The following is a 15,031-nucleotide window of genomic DNA, read 5'->3' on the forward strand; positions in this document are numbered from 1 at the left end:
GTCCTTGTGTCGGTGAGCAGCACTCTTTCCCTTACAGGTACCTGAGCACCACGGTGGGCACTGCTGTCATTTCATCCGCTCTGCTCAGCGACTACCAGGAGATTAGCACATCTGTGCGCTACCACCTGCAACACCACACTGAGGTACTCTGCCAAGGAGGCTGTGCTTCTCTGCTGCCTTCCCAGGCCAGGAGCGAGCTGGCATTGCACAGTCTGTCCCAGGAGGCCGTGCTGAACCTCTGCTCGAGGCCCCCAGACCTCCTGGAGTTACAGGTGTCCCAGGCCTGGGAAGGTGTCTGTCTGGTGCTGGTGGGCCGTGCTCTGTTACACCACGGCCCAGCGAGTGGGCTGTATAGAGTCTGTATGAAGTATGTGAACAACTGTGTAATCTCCTCTTTTCCATCTCTGCCTGCAGGACCTGCCCGATAAGCTGGTGGGGCCCATCTGCGCCTTCTGGAACTTCAGCCTCAGGTGCCGTGTCTCAATTTAAGTCCCCAGATCTGTGAGCTTTTATTTCTACTTCAAAACCAAAAATAACAATATAAATAAAACAGTAAGAGTAGTGATTTGTGATTCTTTGCATGTCTTGCATTCTGACATCCTCTGTCTGCTGAAGTAAAGCTTTCCTGGGAAGATTTTCTTTGGAAAAGTCATTCACAAGCACGTGACCTTTAATGAAGTATGTACAAATGAAATGAAAGCCTTAGTTATGATTGTTGTCTGCAACAAAGAAGGGCTGGGCCAAGAATTATAGCACAAAAGACATGCAGGACTCCAGTGCCTCATAAATGTTCCTTGACACCGAGATGTGTTTTTGCTGAATGTCACCATAGGGAGAGCACTGGGACTATGGTATTTTATGAATTTGTGATTAAGTCATTTGAGTGCACTAAACTTGAAGTAATCTTTTAACAGACATGGATCAGTTTGGGGAAAGTGGGAAGAAAGTGTTTTTAGAGGCAACTGGCTGCTGCACAAACAAGTTCCACTAACTGCGACTCAGGTTAGATCTTGCCTAGGTCCTGGGGCAGGCTGAGAGAGGCAGCGCTGCCTCGTGAGGACAGAGCTGGCCTGGTGTTGTGGCAAAGGTCTCTGCATAGGGAATTCGCATTTGGAGCTTTGCTAGATGCCTGGGCAGTGGAGAGCAGCTGCTTGTCTGGAGACTGTGCTTGAGAATGAGAAGCCCAGTGTGAATGCACAGGGTACAAGGCAGGCCAGCTGATGAGAGGATTGTCCCTGTCTGGCCCAGCCCCACCTCAGTGATGCTCTCAGGGAATGTGCTGTAAAAGAAGCTCTTCCCAGAGCCATGCAATAGCTGAGTTTCATTTAAAGTGGGGATGGCTAAACCATGTTTGTTTTGTTTAATTGATACTAACATTTTGATATTGACACTAGACCTATTTTCTTGTGCGTGCATGCATGCATGATAGAGGAGGCAAATCTGCTGAGATGCAGGACCAACCAAAGGGAAGTTCATATAGAGACCTGTCTCAGATATCCGCTTCTTCTGAGAAAATAAAGTTTCCTTAACACTTTGGCTTTCTGTTAAAGCAAATGGTAATTTCTGTGTGTTTTCTTTGTTTCTTGCTGTGTGTTAGCCCAGATGCTGGTGGGATGTGGTCCACAACTGGCTGCTCAGTGGTGACTTCTCTCCTGGATTCCACAGCTTGTTTTTGCAACCACACCACAAACTTTGCAGTGCTGCTGCAGGTGTATGAGGTACCGGTAAGTGAGCAGCCTTTCTCTCCTGATCTGTGGGGTGGATACAAGAACTGTGAACAGCATGTGGTTAATTTGTGTGGCTTCTGTGCCTCTTGTTGTCTCATGTTTGGAGCAGAGGACCATCAAGGAGGAGCTCATGCTACAGACCTTGACGTTTATTGGATGTGGCGTTTCTTTCTGTGCCTTGATTGTTACCTTCATTTTATTCTTGGTGGTCGGGTAAGAAAAGTCCAGACACTTGTAACCTTCTCTGTATCTTTTTTTGTTGTTTTGCTTCAAACTGAGTATTTGTAAGCATCAGCTGTTTCAAACCTAAGGTTATGCAGGTCCATAGGAGGAGCCTGGAGACCTGCACTTGATCGATGGGAGCAAAGGGGAAAGAAGGAAACAATTGTCATAAACTGGGGAGGAGATGAGGAGATGCAGCGCACTTGTCACTTCTGTGGAGATGTTAGTGAGCTGTGCACACACCTGACTGCCTATGGAAGGGTTTTTATCAGTGAGGAATAGTATTTCCTATAAAGGCTTCTCTGTTAGAATTAATTTTTATAAAATAAATGGAGCAAAGACCACTTCTGCAACTGCAAACCCTTCTGTACAGCTTGGCAAGCACAGAGGTCTGCCTTGGGAGCATGGCAGTGACTCGCTCCACCTTCTCTCACTGCTCATTTCTTGGGGCGCTGGCCAGGGCCTGAGCAGCCGTAGCTGGGCCCTTCGCTGCAACCAAGTGCTTGCACACCAGGGCAGTTCCTAGCCTCTTTGGACTTGGCAATGAGTAGTGGAAAGACTGCAGGTCACCAAAGCAGATCCGAACAGCCCAGCAAGGACTAGTAAGAATGCACCCTTGCATTTGGCTGCAGCTGAAGCCTTTGTCTCCTTCCTCAGTGTTCCCAAGAGCGAGCGAACAACTGTGCATAAGAACCTGATCTTTGCATTAGCTGCAGCAGAAGCTCTGCTCATGTTCAGTGAATTGGCCAAGACCAACCAGGTAAGCTCACTAGAAAATACCTTCTTTTACTTAGCAGGACCAGTTCTGCTGAAACATTATTGCTGTGGATATTTAAATACATTTGTGCACATTCTGCAGCATAGTTTTCAGGCTGCTCTCCCCTTCCTGATCACGTGCACCCAGAATTTCCCAGTGGATGACTTCCTGAAACAGCATGTGACTTCTCTTCTTTCCAGGTGGTGTGTTTCACTGTTACTGCCTTCCTCCATCTCTTCTTCATGGCAGCCTTTTCATGGATGCTGGTAGAGGGGCTTCTTCTGTGGAGCAAAGTGGTGGCAGTCAATATGAGTGAAGACAAGAGAATGAAGTTCTACTATGTGACAGGCTGGGGTACCTACAGACTCTTCTGCATTGGGCACTCAAAAACAAATAAAAAAAACCCCAAAACAAACAAAAACAAAACATCAATTTTTATTCTCTAGCAAAAGTTTCAGTAGGAGAGATTTCCTCAGTAGGGATGCTGAGTCACACAAATGCTTGTTTTGATTCAGCCTGAGAGTTGGGTGACTCTGTTCTTTAAAGGCTTTTTTACCCCATGTGTTAAATTACCAGTGTTAGAATACAAGTTCAAAAAACATTTTCATTACTCTTCTAAAACCAATTTTTGTTCAGTACAAAGAAATGGGGGAGGAAGGTTATGGTATGCTCTTATTGTTAGAGAGCATTACTACTGTCTGACAGTGGTTAAATATAAGTATGTTCCTGTGTAAGCAGCCTTTATTCTCAATGAGTCCTTCAGGGACATAGAATTCTTTTGAATAAGCTGAATTTTATATCAAAGAAGAGCATCCTTAGGTCAGTGCTCCATGCAAAACACATAGCTAGTTGGACATTGGACAGCTAGTTCAAATATTTTGCATTGTTCCTTTTTTCAAAAAAAAAGTCTGAAGAGTAAATTGCTTTGGTCAGGACTTGGAATGCTTTATACATAAGAGTGATGCTGACAGCACGTAAATCTGGTCTTCTTGTAGAGATGAGATAGATTTCAGTTGCACTAAATTGATGTCCCTCATGGGGTTTGAGGGGCTACGCTGGTGTGTGTCTGGTCGTGGTGGTTTGGAACGATTGCCTAGAGCACAGCTGACCTGCATTGGTCATTCCTGTTTTTCCTGGGTTTTAAGTTGGTGGGGTGGGGGTGTTTGTTTTCTGCAGGCCTCCCAGTTGTTATCGTGGGTGTGACCCTTGCAACTTCCTTTAACAAGTATGTGGCAGACAACCACTGCTGGCTGAATGTTCAGACCGATGTCATCTGGGCCTTTGTTGGGCCTGTCCTCTTCATCCTGGCAGTAAGTGCGACTTCATGTCTCATTTTAGGAAAGCATCACAGAGTCAGCAGTATCAGCGCTTCTGTAGCTGAGGTGCTTGCTCGCAGAGTTTGTTGTGCCTACTGTTTTTACAGAATTTTTTGTTATGATTTATACATACTTTCACAACACGAGAAATCTGTTTAACCAAAGCAGCTTTTTTGGTAGAAAAGAATGCTCTAAGAAAACTTTGCTGACCAGTTCTTGTCTTGCCTGTTAAATTAGGAATGGAAATGAATATGCATGTTGACTGTGACAGTGACTCAGTTAAAGGTCTGATTTTAATATGGAAACATCTGTCCTTTAAGTAGGATCGGCATCCCTATACAACAACAAAATAGCAGAAGAAGGTGAAATGTTTAAGGGGAATAGAGCAGACTTTGTCTGCCTGACAGAGAAGACATTCTGCAGGAGAGGTTTTGGGATAAGTTTTATATATTTGATACTTGTGTGGATAACTGCAAAGTATTTTATTTACTGCTTTCTCAGGATTGATGTGTCTCCCAAATTCTGCAAATTTGCTATGTTACAAGTTGGTCGCTTATTGAGTTCCTAGCAGAAAAGACTCACTACACTGGACCTTGTAAGCATCTGTGGTCTTAACTCTAATGGCTCTTTTCTGACAGGTAAATACATTTGTGCTTTTCCGGGTGGTGATGGTGACCGTGTCCAGTGCTCGCAGGAGGTCAAAGATGCTGACTCCCAATAGCAACCTGGAGAAACAGATTGGAATACAAATATGGTGAGTAGGGAAGTGGCTGGTCTCCACTGCGGTGGCTGATCTGGTTATGGAGTTATGGAACTACTAATAAGCTGAGATAAGAGTCTTTGCCTTGGGGGACGTAGTGAAAGACCATGAGTTGGGAGAATCAGGGCAGAAAAGATTTTCTCCTCCAGGGTAACTGCATCATCCAAATGTGGTCTCTCTGCTCTGATGAATGCACTATTGGGAAGTCCAGCCTTTCCATTATAGGAGCCTAGAGCTGGACTCCTATATCTGCACTTGTGTTCCTAATTCTAAATGTGTCGGGACTGGAAATCATTGGCAGTGCCTGCGAATATCAGAGCTGCGCTGAGCCCATTGGTGTCATCAGGAGCAGCAATATGGTTTTGGGAATAGCCCGTTTGAGAGCGGTTTTGTTGTCTCCAGTGGTGTTAGTGTATGTGAGAATGCAGATGGCACTGCAGAGTCCACTGCCAAGTGGTGCGCTCCCTTGGTAACACTGGACCTCGGTGCTGCTAAGCAGCTTTTTGGTAGAAATGCAGACATCCTATAAAACATAAACCTAGGCAAGTGAAGTGGCAGTTTAGGATGTTTCAAGGAATCTAGAGACATCAGGTACACAATTTCCATGGATTTTTATTCAGAGTAGGGCCATGGAAGTGGGTCATCTCCACTTCTCTGCAGAATGTCCCAGTTTGCAGTTCAAAAGGGTTGTGACTGAATGCACTTCACACACATCCCTCCCTTAGCACTTGTGTGTGCCCCTTGGAAGGATGCCAGTTGTACAGAGTGCAAGGGGTTTTTCAGCTATTTGCCATGATAAAAAGCATTTTCTATTTGTGTTTGGGACTTGATGGATAGAAAGTAGCCCTGGTGGAGATTATATACATGGGGAAGGAGAGGCAGTGTGGATTTCTGTAATCAGGCAATATAGAGAGACCTCTAAAAAAAACTGCTGCTTGAATCATTATTTTATCATCCTCTGTGAATCTTTATTGTTGTTAGCTGGCGCCGGGCACCCCTGCTAGACACGCATTGTTCCCCTGTTTCATAAATAAATTTTCCCAAATTTACAGAAGCACAAAGATAGGGCAGTGCTGGAGGGCAGGGTGACATCTACATGCTAATAAAACAAATACAGAAGCCCTCCTTGTAGCAGCAATTTGGGGAAGACTAGCTGTTTTCTCATGGCTAATGATGTCAAAGAGCTCTCTTCTTGCTAACTGTCAATGATAAATAAAGAGCCGGGCTTGCATGCTGGGGGCTGGGAGATGAACTATTTGTTTTTTCTCCTCTAACTTAGCTAGGAAGTGATTTTGTTCACAAAGAAACTCATTCTGTAGTTACCATCGTTGGGTGCCTCTTGCTTGCCAAATCATCTGATAGGCACTCGTAGGAGTAGAGCTGTCTGCAGCGTGGAGACAAGGAAGGCTGTCTTCCAGACTGCAAAATACAGGCCAGAGGGCTCCAAAACCTTTGGTGCCTTTTCTACTGGAGATCCCCTCACCTGCTCTGTAACCAGGAGAAGGTCCCCCGCTAGCTCACAGCGAGACCCTGGGCAGCGTTTGCAGAGCCGGGAAGGATGCCTGGCAGGCAGGAGCACTCTGCCAGGGCCTGCTGAGCTCAGGGACATGGGGCACCACAGAGACTCCCGTGGCGAGCTGGTGGCTGGGAGGCAGATGCCAGGGGGGTGCTGAGCCCTTCCCTGGTGCAGACTGTTTTGGCTTTGAAATGCACCCAAGTAACTCTGAGCTCCTTTTCCTGACAGGGCCACAGCCAAGCCCATCTTGGTGCTGCTGCCCGTGCTGGGGCTGACGTGGGTGTGTGGAGTCCTTGTCCACCTCAGCATCATCTGGGCCTATGTCTTCATTGTGCTGAACTCCCTCCAGGTGAGTCCTGTACCCTGTGCATCATCGCATTATGGCCAAGCGGCTGTCTGCAATTTCTTGTGACTTGCTTCAGTGCAACCTACCTATCCTAATATTCAGGAGTATTAGTCAGCTCTGGAGCCCAGCCCAGCTTTCCCAAGCTGTTGTGCTGTCTCTTGTGAGGAACTCAAGCTCATTCTCCTGAGGCATGAAATACGGCCTGGGTACCATATTTATCTAATACCCTTTCAGCATGTATCTCTGGAGTGTCTCACTGGTGTCACAGTTCTCCAGTTTAAATCTTGTTTTTCGTAGTTATTCTGATGTTAACGTGGCTTTGAAATGACACTTCTAAACTGACGTGGTTCTAGGGAACTTCCCTGGGGCTTTGATTTGGTCATTTACTAGATAATTAACTACTGGTAAGTGTCCATTTTAACGAGACTGAGGCTGACATTCTAGTTGCCGTTTTTATCAGTGAAATAAGTCTGATTCCTACAGGGTAGGGATGGGCCATGTGTGCCAGCGTCAGTATGAGAATAGGGCTCTTTAGAGAAAGTTTCCCAAAGATCACTTCCAGCCATACTGTGTTCAATTGCTGCTTGAATGATGTTTGTTCTAGGATGAGTGTTTATCATGTGTTTTACATTCAGACATACTTAGAGGTCATGACCTAAGAATGTGTAGGCAGAACCACCATCACTTTGCCCATAGGTCAACTCTATTGCAGAGAGACAAGAGAAGAATTACTAAGAGTCAAAGAGTGAAAATCTTTACCTTTAAAATCCATACTGTCTGGGGACATGCAGCTGATCCAGGGATGCTCATGTGTGCCCAGTGAGAGCTGCACTAGTATCTGATGGGAATATAGGAGTGTTGAGTTGAATAGGTTGAAATGTGGACTGGTGATTGGAGCCATCCACTCGGAGTCGAGAAATGTGTGGGTGCTGTCTCTGGCTCTACCTCTGAGTTGCAAGGCCTTGGCTGAGTCATGTCATCTCCTTCTGCCTCTTTGTTCTGCCTCTGGCTATGTTTTTAAGGCTATTTGCTTGTCTCAGTGGCTTCTGGGACCATGGCTGTAATTCCTGAATGCTACCATAGTTCAGAGTCATGGTTATTAATATGGTAATACCAATAGGGAATTGCTCTAGGACAGAAGGTAGCCCCGGTGTGTAAAGCTATACTATTTGCTTCCAAGTTTATAGGTTTCTTCAGAAGAGTTTAAAACTTTAACCAGCCTGTATATGGTTAAGAGAGTAAAGCAAATTATATTAGCTACAGCAGCCAGGTTCACTCAGTTCTGCACTGAGGTAGGACTGGTCCCAGGACCCTGGGAGATCTGGGACGCGAGGACATGTGGTGGCAAAAGGTCATTGGGACTTGGTGAAGTTGCGAAACATGTGCTTGTCATCTGTGTTTCAAAGCATCAGCCTGGTTGGCAAAAACTCTCCAAACTTCTAGAGAAAGCAGCTGTAGATGGAGCTAGAGAAGCACTAAACACCGCTGCTCCTGACATCTGCAGGGGAGGGAATGATCCCAGGGCAGACGGGGGAATTTTCTGCAGAGAGGTGCTGGCAGCAGGGAGCCAGCCAGAAGGGAACGCACCATGGGCTCAGTCCAACCCCAGAATTAAGACCATGCCAGTACAAATAACCTCTGGCTTTACCCATGCAGTCAGTCCTGTCCCTTTGCACTGTGTATTTGTGGATGCGTTTTACAGAGTTCCTTGCACAGTGCTTGAGGACAAATCTGACTCTGGGATTCCAAGGTGAGAGAGCAGCTGGGTACTACCCTCAACCTTTGGGATTCAGAGTTCTCCATCCCCATCTCCCTTTTCTTTTTGGCTACAAGAGGAAATGCTCCCAGCTGTAGCTTTTGGTTGTGGAACAGGAAAGCCCACAGCACTTTGCTCTGGCACACTTGGCAGGTTTCAGCCTAACATTGGCCCAGCTTTTCAAGGGCTGAAGTGCAGGCCACGTGCACAAGATAGGTGATTGCTCAAAGCCATGTTCTGCCTGTGGCTGGCACTGGTCCAACCGCAGGGTGCTGCTCACGCACATCCGTCAGCTCTCCAGTGGGGAAGTTCCAAGGCCGGGCGAGGGCTGCCTCTCCATGCCTCTGCTATTAAGGATATCGGAAGGGTGGCAGGAGGCCTATCCTAACTGTAATTAAGTGTAGCATCAGTTCTTCTTGCCTCCTCGTGCCATGCTTAGGGTACTGCACAGGAGAGGAATCAAAGCTCTCTGCTATGAAGGAATGAGGTGCTAAGATGAGCAAGGCTGAGAACAGCACCAGCATCATTACTTTGACAGCAAAACCGTTTCTCAGCTCGGGTGAACTCCATCAACATCAGCAGAGAGAAGCAGATCAGAACACAACTTCCCAGCACTACCTTGGCTATCTTCCTGCTGCTGCAAGGTCTCTGCCTTGCATCAGTGTTTGGGCTGTAGAAACACAAACACGTATGTCATTGCACCCCAGAGGGGTCCTGCTGAGGGTCTCGGGCTTGGTTAGCTCTCTGGAGAGCCGCTTTGCAGTAGTGCTCAGAGCTGCTCTTCTCTCTGCAACTTGGCACTGGCAAGAGAAGTCCCATGACTAGCTCCTCATTTCAGTGACTGCTCATATTTGTGATAATGTTCTGCTAAAGCTCGGCAGAGGAGCCCTGGCTGTTGTGTGGACAAGCAGTAGAGAGTTTGCCCGTGAATATGCTAGGCTTGTTTGCCCTCTGCTCCTCGATTACTGAGTTCAGGTCAATGTGGAGATTAGGAGAGAAACCGTGATGATGGTGGGAAGCTGTGGAGTTGAGAGAAAGTGATAAAATCATCACATTTCAACTCCTTTGGCTGGCCTATCAAGGGCGAACTTCGATAGATCACCTTGGAGTTTCCTTAAAGGCCAGCGTGCCGCTTTTTGTGGTAGCGTTATGTAGGAAAGTTTAGCTGCTGCAGTTGTTTGTTTGTTTGACTGCTTTCTGTTTATCTGTGGAAACTGAAGCCTGTCTTCAAGGTTACTCTCTGCGTCGACACCAAACATGACAACTCCTTCTCCTAGCCAGGCAGCACAAGAATTCAGCTGAGTGACGGAAAAGCAATGTCATGTGATGCTGAGCTGGAGGTGGCTCCAGCTGCTGACCTGTAGGTTAATTAGCAGTCAGCAACACCTTCCCTAGCTCATGATTTCAGAGGCAAGAGCACCAACACCTTGCCAAGTACTGAATGCTGGGTGAAGGTGCCTGTTTCTAAGAAACTGTGTGTGTAAAACCTGCTGGCTTTATTTGAACTTGGAGAAATGGAAGGATGGTCCCAAGGTTGGCTCAGGGCAGGGATTTGTAAAGCTGCTCACTCATCTCTGGTCCTGCCCCTGTGCCCTTAGGGTACCAAGTTGTCTTTGCTTATTACTGTTACCTTTATTAGCAGTGCTATAACCAAGATTAAGCCCACCATAATGAGCAAGCAGTCCTTGCCCTGGCAGGCTAGAAAGACAAGAAACACGTAAACTTATTGTAAGTCCTACCCAGCAATACTGCTGTTACCCCAGCACATGATGTGTGACTGGAGGGGACTGGGACTCATCAGAGAGCTCCTGGTCTGCCTAACTCTGCTGCTTCAGCACCTCCATCCCTGCAGTAGAAACCACCCATCAGTTTTGTCCGGAGAGGCCTTGTGGGGATTGGGCTTTGCTTGAAATCCCAGTGCAGCAGCTGCCATCACACGCACAAAAAAAGTTATTTTTATATACTTATAATGACTAATTGCCTTTGCTTCAGCTACTGTCCTCATGGTGCAGCTGGGTGCCAGTGGAGCACACGTGGTGCCCACGGTGTCCAGAGCCATGTCAGGGGCAGGAGGGGCCTACGGCTCCCCGGGCTCCCAGTGAGCAAGTGTGATCTGTGGTGACTGCCGGGCTAAAGCCTGCCCTAACCATATCTTAAAAAGAAATGAGGGATCATGCGTGCTCCCTGCCAATGGTGAACCACCTCTGGCCTGTTCTTGGCCGCTTTGGCCACCTACCCAAGCTGCTGAGCCCGGTGAGGCCTCCCTTCCTGGGGAGAGAATCGTCCCTGCCACACTGACCTCTCTTGCAGTTGTGCTTCTCTGTTAAATTTCACACTTTAGAGGGTTTTTTTTCATTTTCCTCTCTGTGGTAGGGCCTCCAGCTGGATATTTTTATACTTGTTTTTCAAAGACCCTGAGGTATTTAAAATATCTCCACTCGTACAACAGCCCCTGGGTCAGGCCCGGAGGATTGCATAGCATGGAATGGAGCACAGGACGGTGCTTAGTGATTATGCTCTAACGATGGCTCCTTGCTGATGAGCGTGAGCTTGTGCCCTCGCTTCCCAGGCTGCGTGATGCCACTGAGCCCTTGCAGGGCTCTTTCGTGGCCTGTTGGAGTGGGGCTGCATCAGGGCTCAGCATCTCCAAACAAAAAATCCCCTTTTTGGATGGAGTGACACCCGCCTGTGCCAGCGATCCCCGAGGAGGCAGGATCTCCCCTCCGGTGAGCGGGAGCAGGAGGTGCATCCCCCCAGGATGGGGTGTGCAGAGTGCTGCCGGCCACCACGCAGGAGCATCCCGCTCCCCGGGCTTCACCCCAGGCCACGCTCCGGCCTGGCGCCCCTCTGCCGCTGAGGGCCGTGCCGCCGCGGGCAGGAGCAGATCCCTGCCGGAGAGGAGGGCTCCGCTCTGCGGGGCAGGAGCCGGCTCCTCCAGCACCGCTCTGCGCCGCGGCTCCGCTTCCGCCGCCTCTGCAGCTGGGCCTCCTCTTCCTTGCTCTCCTCCCTGCTGACCTCACCGCTCCCTCCCCCATCCCCACTTCTATACAGAATGATTATTTCAAGGAAGACCTGCCTTGGCAGCCCGGCCAGAAATCTGGTCCGTAGGAGTGACCAGCATTGCTGTCTGAAGGACAGGTCATGGCACGGCGCCAGGCTATTGCTACCATTACGCCTGCCAAGAGTTCGCAGATGAAGAGCAAGGCTCATTGAAGACAAGATGGATTACTTTTCTTGCTGCAGCTGATTTATCTAGCAGCGATAACAAAACACCCCACAGATATAACATAAATCTGGTGGGCCAGATAGAGCTGCCTTAAGGCCAAAATCGTTGGTCTGGAGCTGTAATTAGCCCCTGGCTCTGGCCTCCAGTGGTGCTCATTACGGCGAGCCCCCAGTGCTTCCCCCGAGCACACGCTGTGCACGCTGTGCATGCTGCCCAGCGCTTAGCTGTGACCCAGCGCTGGGTTGTGGCAGAGCGCTTGGCTGCTTGCTGGTGCTCAGTGTGCGTGTGCACCGGCACCGGACGGGTACAGCGAGGGTGGCAGAGCCGGTGCTGCCCGAGCTGTGGTGTGTCAGTGCGGAGGAGGAAGCTTTGTCCGGGTCTAGGCTGCGCAAAGCTTCTCGGTCCATGCTTCAGTAAATTTGGAGTGGAGGGTCCTGTTCAAGTGCTGTGGTCTCCAGCGTGTGGGACAGAGGAGCCAGCCCTAGCACCCTGCTGCGTTTTGTCTGTGGGAGACTGGCCAAAGCACCCCTCCTGCCCGAGTGCTCCGCTCAGCGGGAGAGGAGGTCCATTTCCCAGGCCTCAGCTCCCCTCTGTGATTAATTCTGTAAAGTTTCTGCTTCTGAGGTCTGAAGGAGGAGTTTCTTGAGGGATTTTGCCTTCATGAAAGAAGGAAAGTGTGGGAGAGCCTTGAGGTCTGCGGTGGGGGTAGCAGAGGGGCTGAATTTGGAGATGCTCTCTCCCCCTCGGCCGCACCGAAGAGGCACAGAGCAGCCTTGCATGAGCGTCTCCCTGCCCAGCCGCTGCTGCTGCTGCAGTGAAATGGGGGGAGAGGAAAAGGAGGAGGGACTGGGGCAGGGAAATTCTGTCCTTTGGACTCTTCATGAAGAACCTGGTCTCAAGTCTGACTTTAAGGAACATCCTTCCAGCCTAGCTGTCCCCTGTCTGTGCCTGGCCCAACATCTCTTCCCGTTAGCCTGGTCCTCACCCATTCTAGTGTCGTCAGACTCATTTCCTCCTGTGTGAAGCAGCAGCAAGCAAGCTGTACATCTGTAACTCTCCCTGTGCTCTCTCTTTTTCAGGGCCTGTATATATTCCTGGTCTATGCAATCTATAACAGTGAGGTAAGAGATACCCCTAGCTGGGCATGGTCACTCTCTAGAGTAACAGTTTATTAGTAATTAAGGGGGTAACTGGGACTTTGTGGATGGAACAGACAGCATAGCCCAGACTGTGCTACTGGGACGGCTGTTACTTTTGCCCCATGACTTGCTGGAGGATTTCCTGCTGTTAGAGCTGCTGTGGCCCCCTCTAATGTCCTTGCTCTGCTCCAGGTGAGGAATGCCATCCAGAGAATGAAGGACAAGAAGAAAGCCCTCTCGTTCACAGTAAGTGCAAGGAAGCCCTGCTGCCCACCTTTGTTCATCACGTGCCCACCGGCACATGATAGCTGCTTGGACTTCTTTGAGGGGATGGAATTGGAAATAAGGTGCTTCCCCCCCCCCCCCCCAAATCATCCTATGCAGGGAGAGTGGCAGAGGCTGTGTACCTTCTTTGCAGTCCTGCAGAAAAATGTAGTTAATCTACCCTGATTAGGCAGCAGCCTTCCCTACCAGGATGGGGTGGGAGTCAAAGACTCAGTGGCAGTGATGCAGATAAATTTAATCCTTAAATTAGGACCTGGATTCACACTGCTCTAGGAAAGGCATGTGTTGCAGTTTTCCGTGTCCTGTATCTCTTCCATGTCATTACAGAACTGCTCTCATCCTATCAACTACTTATCAAGCCCAAGAAACACAACCTCCTGGGAGACAGGGAAACTGAGTCCTTCCGCAGCTGAGAGCGCCCTGTCGAGTCCTGTGCAGAAAGAGCCCCCAGTGAAGAACATCACCAACAGAGGTAAAGAAGGTTGCCATTGCTGCTGGCCCAGGCTGTGTGAGCAGACCACAATAAAATGATATTCCCAAGGGCTTGAATTTTAGTGTACGTTCATTTGGTACTATGCCTGTTTGCACACTGTGGAGGATACAAGTCGATGGCTGTGTGAACGTTTTGGGATTGGTGCCCCAAATACAGCACAGAGAGTGAAGGAATCCCAGCGAGGGCAGGCAGCATGTTCACATGGATTGCAGAGGGATCAGGCTCATTCCTGCAGGCCGGCTGAGCATGGGCCACAGGTTCTCCTAACTGTATTATGCAGCATTGCTTTCTCTTGAGGATAACAACCCATGTTTGTATCTTAACATGAATTTCCTGGATAAGGGGAAGCAGAGGTAGCAGTAGGAAATAAGTTATTAAGCTTCAGGGGGAAAAAAGGTATTACATGCTCTGAACAGTTTATGGATGCAATGGTTTTCTTGGAATTGTGCAGATAACCTGGTTGGTCCCTTTGATTCAGTAGGAGATACTTAGAGGACACAAAGCACAGAGTTCTTGGGAAAACAGGAATATTCCTACTCCCTAGCTTCCGCGCTCATTGTGCTGCTTCTCCCCTAGGAAACTTTGGAGCTAAAATTCCCATGGGGATTTCATCAATTATGTCACCAGAGAGACCGGTATGTGATGTTTTGTGTTACTTTTTTTTTTTCCACCTTCACCCATATACACAGTTTAATATTTATGTAGAAATGCTGTCTAATGGTTGCAGCAAAGGGCTGGGACTCTGGACACCTGGTAGTGTTACCAGCTCTGGCACAAACTCAGTGTTTTATGTTAGGCAAATCACAGAAGCTGACTCATCCATCCTGTTTGCAGACTGAGGATAACAATAAATGCCTCTGTCCCAGGATGTTACAAAAGTTGCACAGTGTTTGTAGTGGACTGAGAGTCTGTTAGCACAGCATAGATGTGCTCTTCCCAAGGAGCGCTCCAGACACGCAGCCACTCTGGATTGAAAAGAAAAGGTTTTGATACGAGTCCTGCACACACTGATTTATTAAAATATATACTCCGTATTAGCATTGTGTTAATTTAAATCATTTGAGACTCATGGTTTTGATGCCCATAATTGCCACTCCTGATAATCAAGAAAGATGTGATATGAGTATTTCTCATCTTCTGTAGGAGCATAAGGAGAGCAAGGGTGGTGCAAGGAGCTGCTCCTTGCCGGTGACCCCTGCTTGGCTCTGGCAAGGTGGCAGGGGCTTGGGTCAGGAGTCTGTTGCCTGACGTCTCAGGCTGGTGTGGGCTGGGGCAGGCAGCAGAGGGTAAGGAGATTGCACGATTTGGGGACAGAGCAGGAGGAAGTCCCCAAACTGGCCAAATTCGAAGGAGAGAGCTCACCTCCGAGCTGCTGTGGGCAGACAGCCCTGCTGCAGCTTTGCTCCCAGCCGCACCGGGAGGGGAGTGTGTTTGGAGGGCGATTTATAGCGGGGGATATAAATGAACAGAAAGAGATAGTGAATTTGA

General features: G+C 48.6%; 1 protein-coding gene across 1 annotated transcript in view; it reads left to right on the top strand.

Moving 5' to 3' along the window:
* ADGRD2 (adhesion G protein-coupled receptor D2) overlaps positions 1–15,031 on the top strand; it is a 45,316-nt gene that overhangs the window by 23,399 nt on the left and 6,886 nt on the right. The window contains exons 19-31 of the mRNA XM_026100873.2: positions 38–143; positions 415–470; positions 1,598–1,724; positions 1,837–1,940; positions 2,607–2,709; positions 2,907–3,060; positions 3,883–4,016; positions 4,661–4,776; positions 6,527–6,647; positions 12,706–12,747; positions 12,958–13,011; positions 13,378–13,522; positions 14,120–14,178. Coding sequence (XP_025956658.2) covers positions 38–143; positions 415–470; positions 1,598–1,724; positions 1,837–1,940; positions 2,607–2,709; positions 2,907–3,060; positions 3,883–4,016; positions 4,661–4,776; positions 6,527–6,647; positions 12,706–12,747; positions 12,958–13,011; positions 13,378–13,522; positions 14,120–14,178 — 1,321 coding nt within the window. The remainder of the gene's footprint in view (positions 1–37; positions 144–414; positions 471–1,597; positions 1,725–1,836; positions 1,941–2,606; positions 2,710–2,906; positions 3,061–3,882; positions 4,017–4,660; positions 4,777–6,526; positions 6,648–12,705; positions 12,748–12,957; positions 13,012–13,377; positions 13,523–14,119; positions 14,179–15,031) is intronic.

Source organism: Dromaius novaehollandiae, chromosome 20 (assembly GCF_036370855.1).
Source record: "Dromaius novaehollandiae isolate bDroNov1 chromosome 20, bDroNov1.hap1, whole genome shotgun sequence".
In the NCBI taxonomy this organism is placed as follows: domain Eukaryota; kingdom Metazoa; phylum Chordata; class Aves; order Casuariiformes; family Dromaiidae; genus Dromaius; species Dromaius novaehollandiae.